A 20,855-nucleotide genomic window follows, 5' to 3' on the forward strand; every position below is an offset into this window, starting at 1 on the left:
GACAGACAGACAGACAGAGAGAGTGGCAGGGACAGACAGACAGACAGAGAGAGTGGCAGGGACAGACAGACAGACAGAGAGAGTGGCAGGGACAGACAGACAGACAGAGAGAGTGGCAGGGACAGACAGACAGAGAGAGTGGCAGGGACAGACAGACAGAGAGAGTGGCAGGGACAGACAGACAGAGAGAGTGGCAGGGACAGACAGACAGAGAGAGTGGCAGGGACAGACAGACAGAGAGAGTGGCAGGGACAGACAGACAGAGAGAGTTGCAGGGACAGACAGACAGAGAGAGTTGCAGGGACAGACAGACAGAGAGAGTGGCAGGGACAGACAGACAGACAGAGAGAGTGGCAGGGACAGACAGACAGAGAGAGTGGCAGGGACAGACAGACAGACAGAGAGAGTGGCAGGGACAGACAGACAGAGAGAGTGGCAGGGACAGACAGACAGAGAGAGTGGCAGGGACAGACAGACAGAGAGAGTGGCAGGGACAGACAGACAGAGAGAGTGGCAGGGACAGACAGACAGAGAGAGTGGCAGGTGTACTTTAAGCAGTGCGAGGTAGTAAAAATGATGGATGTTGAAAAAGTGCACACTCATTCCTATTGTGTTTTTGCGAGGGAGGGTGAAAGTGAGAGAGAAAGAGCCTGCAAGAGAGGGGGAGGGGGATAAACTCACTCAGGTTGTGGTTGTCCTTCTTCTGTCTCTCTTTGGCCATTGCACGGGTTTCTGCATTGACAAAAACAACAAGCAATGAACTAACACTGTCCCCAAAGTGTGTATAGTGAGTGTGATTTCTGTATATAGTTTGGGGTCATAGAGTTTGAAAATCATGTTAGAGGCTCACTTTAACCAAATTCATTGAGATTTAGTTTATGCATGGATACAGTATTTCCCCCAATCGTTAGTTAATTATCTTAATTTACGAATTGAATTCAAACTCAGCACAAATTACATGAAATCGTCCCCTCACTCTAGAGAAAAATATACCCCTGGTAGCCATGTATTTGGAACTATCTAATCCTTCGGTTTTTAGTCTGCTGGTTTCCATTCATTACTTAGCATCTGATTCACACCTGGGAAACCAGGTGGGGAAAACATTTGGCCTGCAGGTCTGTCTCTGATTGGTTACCATGTTTCTGAAAGCTGTAAATGTCTGAGAGCTGTCTGCTTGTTTGCTGTGTCTAAGCTCGTCTCTGATTGGTTGCCGTGGCTGTGATTGGTCTTACCCGTCAGCTCTCGTTTGATGGCCAGGTTGGCAGGGCAGGAATTGCTTGTCATTGCGATGGATTGACCGGTCATCCCAGGGCCCGTGTACACGTCCAGGTGACTGCTGGACAGAGGCAGCTGGGGAGGACACACAAATCAGAATGAGCAACACAACCTACATTTCACTCTATAATCTCAATAAGAGTATTTAGGGTGACTCTCTTTGTGAGATTGGAATCCAGGAGAAACAAGACTATCAATACATTTGTCCTAGAAAATATTGTAGGGTTAAGCAGGGGTTATATGAAGTACTAGTCAATTAATCTATCATCAAGTTCAACGAAGAATGGGTTCAAACAATGAACCAAGCACATCCTTTAGATGGAGAAACGATAGTTAGATACAGTATACTGTCCTTACCAGACACCCTATTTTCAAGGCAGTTAGGACCCCACTTTAAGCCCTTGTGGTTGGGTGATTGCCTGATACACAACAACATTCAGGAAACCATGCATGAACAAAACCTAGGAACATCTTAAAAACAAGGCTGGAAACCTCAAGGGTCGAGGCCAAACTCCTTTTTCCATAAACTTCACTGAGATCACCCTCAATTACCTTAGAGAGAGCGAGACAGAGTGAGAGTAGACAGAGCGAGCGAGCGAGAGTAGACAGACAGAGAGAGCGAGCGAGAGTAGACAGACAGAGCGAGCGAGCGAGAGTAGACAGACAGAGCGAGCGAGCGAGAGTAGACAGACAGAGCGGCGAGAAGTAGACAGACAAGCGAGCGACGGCGGAGACGAACAGAAGCGGCGAAGGCGAGAGTAGACGAACAAAGCGCGAGAGAGCGAAGTAGACGGACAAGCCGGCGAAAGGCGAAAATAGACGAACAAGCGGCGAGAGGGCGAAGTGGACGGACAAGCGACGAAGCGAGAAGTAGACGGACAAGCGGGCGAGAGAGCGGACAAGCGAGCGGCGAGAAGAGCGCGAACAAGCGACAGCGAGCAGACAGCGGCGGCGCGCACGAAAGCGAACAAGCGGCGGCGAAACGAACAAGCGGCGAAGAAACGGACAAGCGCGCGAAGTGAAGAAACGAACAAGCGAAACGAGACAGCGACGAAGAGAAACGGGCGGCGAGAAGCAGACAGAAGCGAGCGAGTGAGCAGACTGAGCGAGCAGACAGAGCGAGAGAGCAGACAGAGCGAGCGAGAGAGAAACGAACAAGCGGCGCGAAGCAGACAGAGCGAAAGAGAGAGAGTAGACAGAGAGAGAGAGAGACAGAGCGAGAGAGAGAGTAGACAGAGCGAGAAAGAGAGAGAGTAGACAGAGAGAGAGAGTAGACAGAGCGAGAGAGAGAGTAGACAGAGCGAGAGAGAGAGTAGACAGAGAGAGAGAGAGTAGACAGAGAGAGAGAGAGAGAGTAGACAGAGCAAGAGAGAGAGAGAGAGTAGACAGAGAGAGAGAGAGAGTAGACAGAGAGAGAGAGTAGACAGAGAGAGAGAGAGAGAGAGAGAGTAGACAGAGCGAGAGAGAGAGAGTAGACAGAGCGAGAGAGAGAGTAGACAGAGCGAGAGAGAGAGTAGACAGAGCGAGAGAGAGAGAGTAGACAGAGAGAGAGAGAGTAGACAGAGAGAGAGAGAGAGAGTAGACAGAGCGAGAAGAGAGAGTAGACAGAGCGAGAAAGAGAGAGTAGACAGAGAGAGAGAGAGAGTAGACAGAGAGAGAGAGAGAGAGAGTAGACAGAGCGAGAGAGAGAGTAGACAGAGCGAGAGAGAGAGAGAGAGAGAGAGTAGACATAGCGAGAGTAGACAGAGCGAGAGAGAGTAGACAGAGAGAGAGAGAGAAGACAGGAGAGAGAAGACAGAGCGAGAGAGAGAGACAGAGCGAGAGAGAAGACGGACAAGCGAAGCGAGAGAGAACGAACAAGCGAGCGAAGAAAACGAACAAGCGAGCGGCGAAGAAAACAGAAAGCGGCGAAGAAAAAGCGAACAAGCGGCGAAGAAAACAACAAGCGCGAAGAAAACGAACAAGCGGCGAGAGAAAACGAACAAGCGGCGAAGAAAACGAACAAAGCGAGAAAACGACAAGCGGCGAAGAAAACAGACAAGCGGCGAAGAGAAAACGAACAGCGGCGAAGAGAAAACGAACAAGCGAAGCGCGAAAAACGAACAAGCGAACGCGAAGAAACGAACAAGCGGACGGCGAGAAAACGAACAAGCGAAGCGGCGAAAACGAAACAAGCGAGCGAAGAGAAAACGAACAAGCGACGAAGAACAATAAGCGGCGAGAGAGAGTAGACAGAGCGAGAGAGAGAGAGAGCAGACAGAGCGAGTGAGAGAGAGCAGACAGAGCGAGTGAGAGAGAGCAGACAGAGCGAGTGAGAGAGTAGACAGAGCGAGAGAGAGAGTAGACAGAGCGAGAGAGAGAGTAGACGAGCGAGAGAGAGAGTAGACAGAACGAGAGAAAATAGACAGAGCGAGAGAGAGAAGTAGACAGAAGCGAGAGAGAGAGAGAGATAGACAGAGCGAGAGTAGACAGAGCGAGAGAGAGAAGTAGACAGAGCGAGAGAGAGAGAGTAAGACAGAGCGAGAGAGAGAGTAGACAGAGCGAGAGAGAGAGAGTATAGACAGAGCGAGAGAGAGAGGGTATAGACAGAGCGAGAGAGAGAGTATGGACAGAGCGAGAGTGAGAGAGAGTATAGACAGAGCGAGAAGTGAGAGAGTATAGACAGAGCGAGAGAGAGAGTATAGACAGAGCGAGAGAGAGAGTATAGACAGAGCGAGAGAGAGAGAGTATAGACAGAGCGAGAGAGAGAGTATAGACAGAGCGAGAGAGAGTATAGACAGAGCGAGAGAGAGAGTATAGACAGAGCGAGAGAGAGAGGTATAGACAGAGCGAGAGAGAGAGGTATAGACAGAGCGAGAGAGAGAGTATAGACAGAGCGAGAGAGAGAGAGAGACAGAGCGAGAGAGAGAGAGTATAGACAGAGCGAGAGAGAGAGTATAGACAGAGCGAGAGAGAGAGAAGACAGAGCGAGAGAGAGAGTATAGACAGAGCGAGAGAGAGAGTATAGACAGAGCGAGAGAGAGAGTATAGACAGAAGCGAGAGAGAGAAGTATAGACAGAGCGAGAGAGAGAGTATAGACAGAAGCGAGAGAGAGAGAAGACAGAGCGAGAGAGAGAGAAGACAGAGCGAGAGAGAGAAAGACAGAGCGAGAGAGAGAGTAGACAGAGCGAGAGAGAGAGTAGACAGAGCGAGAGAGAGAGAGAGAGTAGACAGAGCGAGAGAGAGAGAGAGAGAGTAGACAGAGCGAGAGTAGACAGAGCGAGAGAGAGAGTAGACAGAGCGAGAGAGAGAGAGAGTAGACAGAGCGAGAGAGAGAGAGTAGACAGAGCGAGAGAGAGAGAGTATAGACAGAGCGAGAGAGAGAGGGTATAGACAGAGCGAGAGAGAGAGTATAGACAGAGCGAGAGTGAGAGAGAGAGTATAGACAGAGCGAGAGTGAGAGAGTATAGACAGAGCGAGAGAGAGAGAGTATAGACAGAGCGAGAGAGAGAGAGTATAGACAGAGCGAGAGAGAGAGAGTATAGACAGAGCGAGAGAGAGAGAGTATAGACAGAGCGAGAGAGAGAGAGTATAGACAGAGCGAGAGAGAGAGAGAGTATAGACAGAGCGAGAGAGAGAGAGTATAGACAGAGCGAGAGAGAGAGAGTATAGACAGAGCGAGAGAGAGAGAAGACAGAGCGAGAGAGAGAGGTATAGACAGAGCGAGAGAGAGAGAGTATAGACAGAGCGAGAGAGAGAGAGAAGACAGAGCGAGAGAGAGAGAGTATAGACAGAGCGAGAGAGAGAGAGTATAGACAGAGCGAGAGAGAGAGAGTATAGACAGAGCGAGAGAGAGAGAGTATAGACAGAGCGAGAGAGAGAGAGTATAGACAGAGCGAGAGAGAGAGAGAAGACAGAGCGAGAGAGAGAGAGAAGACAGAGCGAGAGAGAGAGAAGACAGAGCGAGAGAGAGAGAGAAGACAGAGTGAGAGAGAAGACAGAGCGAGAGAGAGAGAAGACAGAGCGAGAGAGAGAGAAGACAGAGCGAGAGAGAGAGAGAAGACAGAGTGAGAGAGAAGACAGAGCGAGAGAGAGAGTAGACAGAGCGAGAGAGAGAGAGTAGACAGAGCGAGAGAGAGAGAGTAGACAGAGCGAGAGAAGACAGAGCGAGAGAGAGAGAGAGAGAGAGAGAGAGTAGACAGAGTGAGAGAGAGAGAGAGAGAGCGAGAAAGGGAGAGTAGAATAGACAAACGAGCAGTCAGTGTCTCATGAGTTTTATGGCATCATATTGTGGGTAACCCTGGTTAGCCCTCTGAGCCAGATCAAACGTTATAAACACACAGTATGTTACATGTGTAGTGACTGGCTATAAAGAGAAGATAGCAGAAGATCTCAGGCCAATATCACACCTGGAAAATACTGCCTCTGCTCTGACATACACACAATCATCCCTTCTCTCTTATCTCTGTATGGCTTGATTCAATTCAATTCAAGGGCTTTATTGGCATGGGAAATATGTTTACATTGCCAAAGCAAGTGAAATAGATAAACAAAAGTTAACAATAATAATGAACAGTAAATATTACTCACAAAAGTTCCAAAAGAATAAAGACATTTCAAATGTCATATTATGTCTATATACAGTGTTGTAATGATGTGCAAATAGTTAAAGTACAAAAGGGAAAATAAATAAACATATGGGTTGTATTTACAATGGTGTTTGTTCTTCAATGGTTGCCCTTTTCTTGTGGCAGCAGGTCCAAAATCTTGCTGCTGTGATGGCACACTGTAGTATATCACCCAATTCTTTGTGGGTCTGTGTAATCTGAGGGAAATGTGTGTCTCTAATATGGTCATACATTTGGCAGGAGGTTAGGAAGTGCAGCTCAGTTTCCACCTCATTTTGTGGACATTGTGCACATGGCCTGTCTTCTCGAGAGCCAGGTCTGCCTTCGGCGGCATTTCTCAATGGCAAGGCTATGCTCACTGAGTCTGTACATAGTCAAAGCTTTCCTTAAGTTTGGGTCAGTCACAGTGGTCAGGTATTCTGCCACTGTGTACTCTCTGTTTAGGGCCAAATAGCATTTGAGTTCTGTGTTTTGGTCAATTCTTTCCAATGTGTCAAGTAATTATCTTTTTGTTTTCTCATGATTTGGTTGGGTCTAATTGTGTTGCTGTGCTGGGGCTCTGTGGGGTGTGTTTGTGAACAGAGCCCCAGGACCAGCTTGCTTAGGGGGCTCTTCTCCAGGTTCATTTCTCTGTAGGTGATGGCTTTGTTATGGAAGGTTTGGGAGTAGCTTCCTTTTAGGTGGTTGTAGAATTTAACAGCTCTTTTGATTTTGGAAAGCAGGTATTGGCCTAATTCTGCTCTGCATGCCTTATTTGGTGTTTTATGTTGTACATGGAGGATATTTTTGCAGAATTCTGCATGCAGAATCTCAATTTGGTGTTTGTCCCATTTAGTGAATTGTTGGTTGGTGAGCGGACCCCAGACCTCACAACAGTGAAGGGCAATGGGTTCTATAACTGATTAAAGTATTTTTAGCCAGATGGTGCTGCAGACTGTTCTAGTGCCCTCGCTCATTGATATATACGGTGAAGAGGATGGGGCTTAAGCTGCATCCCTGTCTCACCCCCCGGCCCTGTGGAAAGAAATGTTAAACGCACACTTGTTGTTTGTGTACATGGATTTTATAATGTCGTATATTTTCCCCCCCAACATCATTTCCCAATTTGTATAGCAGACCCTCATGCATGAGCATGAGAAGACTTTGCCTTTGTTTTGGTTTGTTTGCTTGTCAATTGGGGTGTGAAGGGTGAATTATGTGGTCCGTCGTACGTTATTAATGCCTAGCCAGATGTAAAATGTTCCTGTTTATACTAATTTAATAGAGTGGGTTAGATCTGCTCTATACCAAATTAGCGTAAGACCTGAGTCTCTTCCCTGTTTCACACCTGGTAGTTTGATGGTTGGGACTACCAGCTCTCTGTAACCTAGAGGGCAACCAGTGGGTCCGTCTCCTCTATACCATGTTTCTTGTAGGATGACAATGTCTGTATTTCCAATTGCTTTGATGAAGTCTGGATTCCTGCTCTTTAGGCCAAAGGCAGATGACCTTGTACATTCCATGATGAGATCGTAAAAGCTTTGTGTTCCATAGTGTCTAGTGTTGGTTTTGTGTGGTTTAGGTCTGGACCATCACAGTAGGTGAGAGTAGAGCATGTTGAGCATCTGACACATACCTCTTGGGTTGCAGGATGGGGCTTGGGCAGGTGTAATAGTGGGGCTTGGGCCTGTTTCTCTGCTCACGGCCTGAGCATACAGTATGTCCTGTTGTCATGTTGAGGTCATTGCCGCAGTGTGCATGGGGTGGGCAGAAGGGGCATAGGTCTGTTATGGGGGAGCCTATACAGGGTGTGTCCAGGGTTTGCTTTGTCTTAGCTGGTTGGGGTGTGGCTGGTGATGCTGTGGTCTGGGTGTGGTCCTTCGGGAGGGGGGTCTTGCAGGTCTGGGTGTCCGTTGCTCTGTGGCTCCTGTGTGAGGTGCTGGAGCTACGGTTGAGGGTGACGTCCTTCAGGGTCCTGGCAAAAGTTGGGATTGCTGCCTTGTAGAGGTGGACCTGGTCGTAAAGGCTGTTCAAGTCCAGGGTGGAGTGGTGGGGCAGGGATACGTTAGGTTTTGAGGCACTGTCTGGTGGCAGGTCAAAGTCTTTTTGTGGATTCTCTGACCCCATCTGTAACCCAGCATCTGTGTGGAAGACTAGCGGTGTCCTCTGTATAAGTTCTGAAGCAGTCCCTATGGCTACTACTAGTCAACGTCCCTCATGAGGGATTGGTGATGAAACGTGCTGGTTTACAATAATAGAAAAACTTGAGGATGTTGATGAATGTCTATTCTACAATACTAATGAGGCTTGACAGATAAGAGAGCCAGATACCTTATCATTGAGACAACTGAAGTGCAGCCAGGTGTCTCACACACATAGTAAAACTACAGGCTATGTGGATCGAGACCTCAGATCTACACTGATCAAAGGGATATCCCATCATCAGTAGGGTCTTCCTCTCCTTTATCAAACCAGGGACATGCAGTTAAGTTAGGTGAAACCCTCTCCTCACCTTTCCTCGCCCCCTCTCAACCAAAATGCTTTAGTCTCAAACCACTGACTCTTGCTGTCTCACATCGCCCACACACACACACAGAGAGAGAAACGATCCATTTTATAACAAACTTTCTCTCACACACATTCAGACCCAGCTCAGTCATGCTTAGTATTCTCTCGGCGGCATTCCCAAGATTTCCTTAAACTCCCAGATTCCACAGAGTTTACCGCGATAATCCTGGTCACAGATTAGCAGATGAGTTTCATTCATCAGGGGGAAAACTCTGTGTTTAAGAAAAGCTAACGAGGCGAGAACCTCCAAAAACAGAGAGGAGATGTGTAAGGTAACTAACATAAGTCCTGAGGGATCTCATTATACACATCTCAGCAGAGCACAGGGACCACAGGGACCAGACAGAGACAGAGAGAGACCAAGAGAAAGAACAGCAGAACTATTTAGAGGCCTGTATATTAAATCAGACTACACCAAACAAAAAATACTGGGGCAACATCTGGGGCAACATTGTAGCAACCACCATCAATAGTCCCTCCAGAGAGCTGCATTCATGCACGGAGCCACTATCACACACACACACACACACACACACACTATACCACTGTCCCTGTGTGCAAATCAGAGTTCCATATGGCTCAACTTAGCTCCCTGAGAGCCAATCAATAGTAAAATAACAATCTAATCAATGACTATGAGATTGAGTATCATCACACACACTGAGTAATCAAGAGCCAATCAACTGAAGCATGAGCACCAAGAGATAAACCCAGAGAATGCCATTCTATTCCACTCAGATGCATTGTGCATAAACACACACAGAGAGGGGCTGAGGGAGCTGGGCCAAAGAGAGGCCAGCAGCGACCTTCATGCTGGACAATTAACATCCTATTGTGTGTCTAATCTCTTATGGCCGAGCATGTCCCCCACTGGAAGTTTGCCCACAGTGGTAGGGCTCAGTTCAACCGCTACCATATCAAAGAGCTGCTCCCTCTCAGCCTCCAGCCCCAGGCGCCCGAGGGCTAGGCTCATCCCCTAATCAGAGACCTGATGCTGGGAGTTAGAGCTGACCCCCTGCCCCGGCTCCAGCCCCAGCCCTCACCAACCCCAGAGGGGGGTGCAGGGGGGCATAACTCTAACTAGCCTTCCTCAATACTGACCAAGATGGGCGAACAAACACACAAATCTTATATTCCCCAGCCACACATAGATCACACAAATGCACACACGCACACACACAGTAAAACGCAGACTTCTTACCAGTTGGATCTGTTCCCCGTCTATCATCTCCACGATGGCATACGTCTTATTCATCTCCTTCATCCTTCCTTCTGTGGGCCTGTGCGCTCTCACTCTCTTACTCTGTCTCTCACACACTCTCTCTCTCTAACACTTACTTGCGCACTCACTCCAGCCCTCAGAGACTAACCTCCGTCTCACCAAATCCCTCTCTCTTCTACCTCTCCACACCGCTTAAGTGAACTTTCCCCTAACTGGACTTTCAGCCTGTTTTTCCCTCTCACAAATGACCCTCATCCCCTGTTCCCCTCCTTCTCCTCCTCCTCCCTTTCTGAATGCCTTGTAAACAAGTTGAACTCTAACTGGCGGTGGTTTAATTGTTAATTCGGAGCCATTCCTTTAAACACAGAGCTCTGTGCTTCTGCTCTAAGATGGACACTCTTGGACCACTGCATTTTTTTAGGACTACGAATGCCTATCTTGGTCTCTGAAACCACAGCACTTCACATCAATAATTTAAATCAATGAAATACTTAGATTCCTTTAAGCCAACTGAAGGTTTCCCCTGGGGTGGGAAGGCAGCAGCAGACAGCTGATTGAAGCCACTATAGATCAGCAGTTATTCATTAAACACTGAGGAACAAACAGCCACAGGCCAAATGCCCCCCAGTCAACATCAAATATCAGCCATTTTGAAGTTTGGGAAGTTTCATGCAACAGCAGCAACAACAATAACAGTAGCAAAACAGCAACGGTAGTTTTAAGATGGGACACAAACACACGGAGGAGCCTGTAGCTAAAGAAGGAGGGATTCTGATAAACGGAACAAGGAGTCTCTTTCTCCTCTCAGAGCCCAGTCACAGCCTCAGTCCTGATGAGTCGGCATAATCACCCCATTGACTCACACAGGGAGGGGCGGACGTGGACCAAAAAAGACAAGAGGGGGTAAGACAGGGGTTAGAGGTAGATAAGGATAGAGGGATGAGAAGGGTAACAGGGGGACACAGACTCAGATATTTCACATTAAAATGTCTGTCAAACGAAAATCAACGACTGCAACGTTATACAAACCAGACAACCCCTCTGTTGAAGAAACGCACAAGGAGTACTTTTAACAATATTCACTTCATTTTACAAAAACACTAACATGAAGAACAGTGCAAATGCAAAGTTGGGTAACAGAATGACGGTTTGTTCTGTTTGTGCCGTCATTCTGTTACCAAACTTTGCATAGGCACTGTTCATGTTAATGTATTTTTGGAAAATCTTCAGTGGAAATTGTTAAATGTAGTCATTGTGCATAGAGTTGTATGGTTTGCTTGACTTTGCAATCACTGGTTTTGGTTTGACATACATTTTAAAGTTAAAGATCTGAGTGTCAGTGTCACTCAGTTACTGTGGAATTGCCCTAAAATATAAGTCTTATCTCAACACCCATTCACGTAACCCACCTTTTCCTTTACGTAAGCATTTCAACCCAGTTCAAGTGTTCAACCTTTGACAATCCCACCCAGGTGAAAATGCTGTTCTATAGGTAAGTAGTGACTGTATGGTTTAATACTTACAGTGTTGGACATCTGAAGAGGGTCAATATACTGCTGGATGTCATCATAGCTCGACTGCATGCTGATGATGTCATCGATGACCTCATCCATCTGTGCCAACAACGAGGGAAAAATTGTTAATATACATCTACATTAATATACATTTAGATCAGTGATACCAGAGAATATATTCAGACAGACTAAGGCAGCCATGTTGTGCATAGAGAGACGATCAACTTTATTATCACATAAGATGTGTTTCTTGCAGATACTGTAGGTGCTATACATTGGTGGATAAAGTGAGATTCCTATATAATATGGAATGCATTAACACTGAAGTGTGAAACAGCTCTCTGAAAAATGTGTTAGAACAGACAGGAAGTGAAGGGATCAACTCGGCTGAAAATCTGATTCCGTCCAGCAGGTGGCGTTTTTCGTTGTTTCGCCCACCATGCAAGGAGTTTTTGTATGGAGGTCAATGAGAGAATGTCGAATTTGGTCAACAAAGAAATTAATGGCTTATTTGCTACGTGAGGTTCATTCAGACATTTTTATCTAATAGAAGTTTCGTAATGCTTAAGTTGTTACGAGCGTACTGATACAAGTTGGACGTGTCATTCCGGCAACTTTGAGAAAAAACCTGTAATATCGGAGTTGTCTGGAGACGGCTATGCATATTCATGGCATGAGGCTAGTAGCATAGCATCTCTCTCCATTGAATACAGGCAACCTCCATCTCCAGACAACGCCAATATGAAGTGTTTTTTCTCAAAGTTGCCGTCAACAACCCTCATTGAATATTCAAAAAAGGATTACAATAATGAGACGTGTCCACCAACCCAAAGAAAGGATAGGAGGAAGCTAGACAGCCCCCCGTGCCACTTTGTGGACCACAACTCCCATTGTTTAGGGCGGAGAGCCCTCTATCTTGTCAGTATATCCATAATCTTTGGTTAAAATGAATTATGACGACGGTCACACTTCATTTGGATAGTCCCGACTTTCCATCTGTAGATGCTCTTCAGATGGTCATACTATCAACAAACTATCTGTTGATAAGCAACTACTTGCTAAGGTTAGGTTAAGAAGAAGGGTTAGGGTAAGGGTTAAGTTCAGGGTTAGGATAAGGTTAGTAGATAATCTGTAGTGCATCTTCAGATGGACTATCCAAATAAAGTGTTAATATGATGACTTGTACTATACACTTATCATTAACTTTTTATTGAACTTTCATTGACCACAATAAGCTTATCCTTCAATCTACAATATTACACCTTGGTTGGACTGCAACACACAGTACGTAATGGTCTATGTTTCTCTCTAACAGGATGTGAAATAGGTAACGTAGAGATGCGGTGTTGCAAAGGTGTCCATATTTATTTAAAAGTGTTCAACACTGATAGCCGGCGATGAATATTTACAAGATAAACAATAGACTTACTTGTCAAACAAAATAAACTGCACTAAGCCTAAAACAGGCTTACGCTGTCGCTTCCATAGCTATAACAGGTTGGGGGTAACCAGGCTCAAGCAGCCTCCCCACTGTCACCAAACCCAATCTACCCAGAAACACCAAAACAGGCACTTCTATCCTCTAAGCCCCTCCCTGGGACATATCCATGTCCAATGACAAGTAACCACATAACTGGTATACAAATGTAACTGGCTTACTCATAATGACCCCATTACATAAATCCTGTCTAAAACAGACGTGACCGCTTTCATGTACACCCTGTTAAACAGTCATTCTTACATGAATGGAACCGGCGAATGACGGCAACCCAGTAACATATAGCGGTGCACAAAGGAGCGCACGCTCCTGCCCCAGACAGGACACAAGGAGCACCGACACAACGTGGGAAGTATGAACAAAGGAAAGCATTAACAGAATGAAAAAGAGTCTCTAACTCGTGAGTGTTACGATGAATCTGTGCACAGAAACATCGTTTCACTCTGGAAGGTTAGAGACAGGAAAATAACCGCAATTTGTGTCGAACCGATTACATGAAAATAACTTTCCATACAAAAATGTCCCTACCGAACTGGACATGAACTATAAACAGTAACTTACTGCTTACAAAGGAGCTGAAGAATAATATAGTCATGTGCAGTATAATACTTCTAGAAATAAATGGCAAAATGCATAAGAGAAATAGCACGCTATTTCAATATAGGGCCTAATGGCAGATTAGACAGTGTGCATAAATCCATATCGTCACAGAGGACTTGAGCCTTTCGGCTCAGCAGTGTTGGTTAACTGTTCTGCTAACTGAGCGGGAGTTAAGGTTAACTAACGGTTCTGTTGTTTGTCTCTTGTAGTTGTGGGATGCACTTCTGAACTCTGCAGTTGGTGGTCTGCTCAGGTCTGTAGAAGATGCCGGTGCAGTTAAGCTGCATGCGTGTGTGTGTACCAAAGTCTGTGGGGTTCAAAGGGCCTTGCAGTGTCTGCTATCCCCTGTCATTCGTTAAACTCTAATTACTTTACCAAGGCCATAATGGAGCATTTAAAGTGCAATGACAATCAGAGCAAGTTAGTCTCAGTTAGCTAACACAGCGACCTTTGGGTGACACCTTTATAGAGCTGGCCATGAGTCTGTGGATGCCACCGAGATCAATAGCCAGTCTTCATACACACACAATTTCACACGCACAAACACACACACGAAAAGCAGAGATTTTAGAGGTGACATTGGCTCAGACCCAGCTCCCTCATAACAAGGTGCAATAAAAGTTATTATGTCTCCATAAACTGTGAAGAAAATAACATAATCCCTAAACCATATCTTTATACAGGCTGGTAATCAAAGTTGTATAGGAGATATTACAGGGTTATATATGTCAAATCCCACACATTTCTAGGATTTATGGACCAAGAGAATGTGTACATGCTTTATGACATGTCTTGTTGAGATCAGGTCAAAGGCCCTCAGAAACACAGTGAATTACAATACAACACTTTCTCAGATTATCACAGCTGAGACAGGTTTTTCTGTTAGTCTAGACATGACCTTTAGCACAAGAGCGTTTTCAAACACGCGTTTGTGTTCAGTGTGCGAGTGTATATCCGCGTTGTAATTGTGTGCAAGTCTTTTTGTGTGTAAAATCAAACTTTATTTGCCACGTGCCGAATACAACAAGTTTAGACTTTATCGTCAAATGCTTACTTAAAAGCCCTTAACCAACAGTGCAGTTCAAGAAGAAGAAAATATTTACCAAGTAGGCTTAAATAAAAAGTAACACAATAAGAATAATGAGGCTATATACAGGGGGCACCGGTACCGAGTCAGTGTGCAGGGATACAGGCTAGTTGAGGTAATCTGTACATGTAGGTGGGGGCGAAGTGACTATGCATAGGTAACAAACAAACAGCGAGTAGCAGCAGTGTATGGAGGGGGGGAGGTGTCAATGTAAATTGTCCAGTGGCGATTTTTATGAATTGTTCAGCAGTCTAATGGCTTGGGGGTAGAAGCTGTTGAGGAGCCTTTTGGTCCTAGACTTGGTGCTCCGGTACCGCTTGCCGTGCGGTAGCAGAGAAAACGGTCTATAACTCGGGTGACTGGAGTCTCTGACAATTTTATGGGCTTTCCTCTGACACCACCTATTATATAGGTCCTGGATGTCAGGAAGCTTGGCCCCAGTGATGTACTGATGTACTGGGGCACTACCCTCTGTAGCGCCTTACGGTCAGATGCCGAGCAGTTGCCATACCAGGTGGTGATGCAACCGGTCAGGATGCCCTCGATGGTGCAGCTGTAGAACCTTTTGAGGATCTGGGGACCCATGCCAAATCTTTTCAGTCTCCTGAGGGGGAAAAGGTTTTGTCGTGCCCTCTTCACGACTGTCTTGGTATGTTTGGACCATGATAGTTCGTTGGTGATGTGGACACCAAGGAACTTGAAACTCTCGACCCGCTCCACTACAGCCCCGTCGATGTTAATGGGGGCCTGTTCGGCCCGCCTTTTCCTATAGTCCACAATCAGCTTTTTGTGTCTGCATCTGTGTGTTTATGGACTGTTTTTATGCCAGCGGTCTCCAATTCAGTAGCTCTCCAGGATCGTTGAAGATCACTGTGTGTATGCAACAAGCTCCCAGTCTCATTGTAGAATTAGAAATTCATCCACGTTCTCCAAACATCAAATTCTGACGTGTTTTTGTTGCTCTGTTTCGTTCATTTTCTCCAAATGTCAAATTTCAAAGTTAAGGTTGAGTTTAGGCACTCATTATGAATAGTTAAGGGTTAAGGTTTGGGATAGGGTTAAAAACCAAAAATAAAATAAAAATCCACGACTGGTATTACACCCATCCACCATTCCAACTCACAATAGGGGTGTGAAAGTTTAAACGACATCGGGATCGTTAACGTTTAGAAAAAAATCCCTAACCTAAATTATATATTTTTTTTTTTACATCACATTTTACAAAAAATTATCTAGTTAACACAAAACTACCACTAACAGGCACGATCATCATCATCATCATAAAGGGAAAAGTACAAATTAAACAAATACCTAATGCGAGGTGGATTTGAGCTACAGTGGCAGTAGAGATGCACCTGTTGCTGACAACAGTGTGATAAGAGACAGAGTGAGAAAATCACAGCGCTGATTACAGAAATGATTGCAGATGATTTGCAGCCATTGTCAATGGTAAAGGATGTTGGCTTCAATACCCTAACGGCATATCTAGAATCAGACTTGTTGGACGTCTATGAACATTCCGTCATAGATCACTGCAACGATCCATCACATTGATGAGAAGTGGGACACGAAGTACGTACTGACAACTGAGAACATGGAGGAGAGGCACACAACGGAGACCGTAAAATGGTATTAATACCATTTTTGCTGAGTGGGTTTGGGACAGCAGTAAGGTTAGCACCATCTGTTAGTGTTTCCACTAGTTACCACAGCCACAATGTGAAAATTGGATATATCATAAAAATGAATGTAAACTGTTAACATTTTTTGGAGTCTTAATGTAAGGCTAGGGTTAGGCATAAGGATAGCAGTGTGGTTCATTTAATGGTTAAAGTTAGAATCACATTTTAAGAAGAACAATTGTAGAAATAGGCAGGCTTTATGACTTTGTGGCTATGGTAACTAGTGACGACCAGTAGGTAGGTATAATCCAGGACTGCGGTAGAATGAACTGCATCGCCCCCTAGAGGTCACATACAGAATCACATCTGAATTGTGAACTTGACATTTAAAAAAAAAAATAATAATTAAACATTGAAACGATTTAAAAAAATGCCGGTTTAAACTTTAAGCAAAATTGTACATTTGTCACATCCCTAATCCACAGCGCCCTAGCAAAACCTAATCCTACGTGACTAATAGTGCTCACCGCTGCCCCTAGTGGCTGGTTTTGAAGGCATTTCCCGACGTCCTCAGGACATGGATAAACGTCCAATTTCAACGCCAATCTGAATGACCTGGCTGGCGTAAAGATTACATCTGTGCGCACGTATGGATTGTATATGTGCACGTGTGTGTATAAGTACCTCGTGTACCTCGTTCTCATGGCTGGAGCTGATGTTGAGCATGGCCATGGGGCTGTTGGGGGCACTGTTTCCTGTGATGAGCTGCTCCGTACGGAGCAGGGGGGAGTGGTGGGGAGGGGGAGGGGAGGGCTGCACCACACCTGTTACTGCATGCACCGTCTGCACAGAGAGGAGAGAGGGAGAAGGAGTGTGTGTGTGTTGAAGAAAGAGGGAGGAAGGGAAAGAGGCACAGACAGACAGACAGACAGACAGACAGACAGACAGACAGACAGACAGACAGACAGACAGACAGACAGACAGACAGACAGACAGACAGACAGACAGACAGACAGACAGACAGACAGACAGACAGACAGACAGACAGACAGACAGACAGACAGACAGCGAGGTACCTGCTTGGTGGCATAGGTGGTGGAGAGGTACTCCTTCACCTGTTGTCTCTGGGACTGGCGGATGTGGTAGTCTGTAGGATTCTCCAAGTGAGTCTGGACCTGTACACACACAGGTAACACAGCACACCAAGGCTTAATCACGCAGTTCACATCAAACTGCTCATCATTTTAGGCATACATTAGTGAATTCTCTCTTAAACATGTTATTCAACATTGCGTACTGGTTGTCCATTGGGTATGACCCACAACAGTAGGCCTATGTTGTTCATGGAACCACAACACTGTTCCTGTAATCCTACAGTAGAGCCCATAGTAAAGCCCATAGTAAGTCCCCAGGCCTGACCAGGGGTGTAGGAGTAGTGTAGAGAATAGGGCAAGGGGGGTACTGTTATGGCTTGGCCTCATTCTTTCACATCAAAGAGCAGAGATCAGCGATTCCTTATGCTCCTACTACTCTAAGAGATGACCCCCCCCCCCCCACACACGTCAGATTGTATAACACACCACAGGGGTTATACTACCCTTTCAGTTTTTTGGAAAGATAAGCTTAAAATGGGCATGGCCTAATTGACTGAACAACCAAAAATACAGTTTAGCTTTCTTAATGAACCAGAAAACCAATAGCTATTTCTGGTTGCTTATCAAAATTAGCTGGCTAAGTCATTGATCCTGCTTTGTAGTATACCCCTCTAGATTATATCAAAATGGGCTGAAGTAGGCCTATTTACAGCCGTTAATAAGCTACGGTACTGATCAATTAGTGCGTGCCTATTTGTGTGTGTGTGTGTGTGTGTGTGTGTGTGTGTGTGTGTGTGTGTGTGTGTGTGTGTGTGTGTGTGTGTGTGTGTTATCCATGAGTAAGTGTGGGTGTGTTTATTTACAGTTGAATAACTGTCAGCTTAAAGAGTGTCAGTGACACGTTGCCATGGGCCCACAAGGACTAAACAGTAACCGCAACTATTGACATACCAAATGTCTCACTCAGAACAAATAAACTCCACATGCACTAAGTGAAAGGAATGGTAGACTGTCTTCAACCAACAACTGTCAACAGTACAGAGGTGGAGATATAGAGTGGAGCATTGCTCACTACTTGGAGGAAATTCATTTCAACACTGATGCATAGTTTTAAACACCCACCTTTGCCTCTCCTTACATTTACACACACACTTATACAGTATGAACCCACTACACAGACAGAAACAGAGAAACAGTGACAGAGCGACAGTGACAGAGCGACAATGACAGGAAGACCCGTATGTACACTCCACACGTATCTGTGGAATCAGGCAAAATGTCAGCTAACCTTTATCTCCTTGCCTCTGACATACAGTATCTTACTCTCCTGTCTGTCATCTCTCCACACACACACACACACCATGATGAAGACTGATTCTCCAGCACCCTACCTTGTTGCTGTTCCACCGCATTTTTCTCTTTCTATCTCTATCTCCCTCTGTTTTCTTCTCTCCGTCTTTGCTGAATCGACCTCTCTCCAGTCCAGTCCAGCTTGCAGCACTGATCCAGTCCTGATCACCTCCACTCCTCCCTGGGAGGTGCTCAGTGAGGCTGGCTGGCTGGCTGACCCTCAGCAACACGTGAGAGGATTACCCCTACTCCTAAATCCCCCTCTCTTGCTCTGCCTGAACCTCTCCCCTCTTTCTCTCTCCATTTTTCTATTCCCTAAATCTCCCCATTCTTTATCAACTCCAGTGTGCATTTTCTATTTCACAAATCCCCATTCTCTTTTTCACATATCCCCTCTCCATTCTTCATCTTCCATTTTCCCTTCTCTATCCCCTCTCCCCATCTCCCCTCTTGGCACAGTGCACTTCTAATGAATTTAAACGTGAATCCTAATTTAAGATTGGCACAATGTTTTCCCAAATCTCCTATTGACATCATTGCACGATTTAGGTGAAAGTCAGAATTATGTGCCTGTATCTCAAGCTAGTCAGTAGGTTAGGACCACTACAGTAGACCAGGCCGGGGCCAGGAGAGCTGTATTTGGGTGAGTTTGTGTTTGAGATGTGGTTGTGTATTGTGGATGTGGGTGTCTGTTTGATCTGCAGCAACAGCACAGCCCATATGAAACTTTCTTTAAGTTTTTCCGCCGATATCCTTCCTTCCCTCCCCTTGACCCTGCCTCCCTCCACCCTCTGATGTGGGTGTTGATTGAATGTGCACGATCCCAGAGAACAAAAACACATCTACTCTATATCTTACCTTGAGCACCTCAACAGGAACCTGCATGCTCTGGTAGTGTTGTGGAGCGTTGATGGCAGGGCTGGGTGCAGGGGCAGACATACTCTGCTGTTGTATGTACTGCAGCGCCGCATTCTGCTGCAGTTGCCGCTCCCGCTGCTCCTCCTGCTGCAGCTGGTCTCGCATCAGCTGACAATACATACATCACTCAGTCAGTACATGAATCAGTCCGTCAGTCCATCCGTCCGTCCGTCAACACATCTGTCCGTCAGTCTGTCAGTCAACACATCCGTCCGTCAGGCAATCCGTCCATCAGTCAACACATTAGTCAGTCAGTCAACACATCAATCAATCCGTCCGTCAGCCAGTCAACACATCAGGCAATCCATCCGTCAGTCAACACGTCAGTCAGTCAGTCAACACGTCAGTCAGTCAACCCGTTCGTCCATCAACACTCCCATCCGTTCGTCCACACATCCGTCCATCCACACGTCAGTCCGTCCATCAACACGCCAGTCCGTCTGTCCGTCAACACAACAGTCAGTCAGTTAAAATGTCAAGTCGGTCAGTCAGTCAGTCAACACATCAGTCAGTACGTCAGTCCGTCAGTCTGTCAGTCAACACATCCGTCCGTCAACACGTCCGTCCGTCAGGCAATCCGTCAACACATTAGTCAGTCAGTCAACACATCAATCAATCCGTCCGTCAGCCAGTCAACACATCACGCAATCCATCCATCAGTCAACACGTCAGTCAGTCAGTCAACCCGTTCGTCCGTCAACACTCCCATCCGTCCGTTCACACGTCAGTCAGTCCACACGTCAGTCAGTCCACACGTCAGTACGTCTGTCAACACGCCAGTCCATCCATCCGTCAACACAACAGTCAGTCAGTACGTCAGTCAGTTAAAACGTCAAGTCGGTCAGTCAGTCAGCCAACACATCAGTCAGTACGTCAGTCAGTCAACACATCAGTCAGTCGACACGTTAGTCAGTCGACACGTCCGTCAGTCAGTCAACACGTCCTTCAGTCAGTTTACACGTCCTTCAGTCAACACATCATTCAGTCAGTCAACACGCCAGTCAGTCAGTCAGTCAGTCAACACATCCGTCAGTCAGTCAACACATATACGTCAGTCAGTCAACACGTCAGTAAGTCAACACGTCACTCAGTCAGTACGTCACTCAGTCAGTCAACACGTCAGTAAGTCAACACATCACTCAGTCAGTCAGTACGTCAGTCAGTAGTCAGTCAACATGTCAGTCGGTCAGTACGTCAGTCAACACATCAGTCGGTCAGTACGTCAGTCAGTCAACACATCAGTCAGTCAACAAGTCACTCAGTCAGTACATCAGTCGGTCAACATGTCAGTCTGTCAGTACATCAATCAGTCAACACATCAGTCAGTCAGTCAACACGTCCGTCATTCAGTCAGCCAACACGTCCGTCCGTCCATCAGTCAGTCAACACGTCAGTCAGTCAACACATCTGTCAGTCAGTCAACACATCCGTCAGTCAGTCAACACATCCGTCAGTCAGTCAACACTTCCGTCAGTCAGTCAACACATCCGTCAGTCAGTCAGTCAACACATCCGTCAGTC

General features: G+C 46.1%; 1 protein-coding gene across 2 annotated transcripts in view; it reads right to left on the reverse strand.

The window, feature by feature from the left end:
- The window catches only part of tfeb (transcription factor EB), a 136,523-nt gene that overhangs the window by 23,934 nt on the left and 91,734 nt on the right, over nt 1-20,855 (reverse strand). Inside the window, exons 4-9 of one of the 2 annotated variants that reach the window (XM_014166987.2) lie at nt 19,276-19,443; nt 17,050-17,148; nt 16,667-16,816; nt 11,176-11,265; nt 1,233-1,350; nt 682-732 (exon numbers count right to left, since the gene is read on the reverse strand). In XM_014166987.2, the coding sequence (XP_014022462.1) occupies nt 682-732; nt 1,233-1,350; nt 11,176-11,265; nt 16,667-16,816; nt 17,050-17,148; nt 19,276-19,443 (676 nt within the window). Of the gene's footprint in view, nt 1-681; nt 733-1,232; nt 1,351-11,175; nt 11,266-16,657; nt 16,817-17,049; nt 17,149-19,275; nt 19,444-20,855 lie in introns of both variants that reach the window. The other variant, XM_014166986.2, reaches the window with a different exon arrangement.

This window comes from Salmo salar, chromosome ssa22 (assembly GCF_905237065.1).
Source record: "Salmo salar chromosome ssa22, Ssal_v3.1, whole genome shotgun sequence".
Classification (NCBI taxonomy): domain Eukaryota; kingdom Metazoa; phylum Chordata; class Actinopteri; order Salmoniformes; family Salmonidae; genus Salmo; species Salmo salar.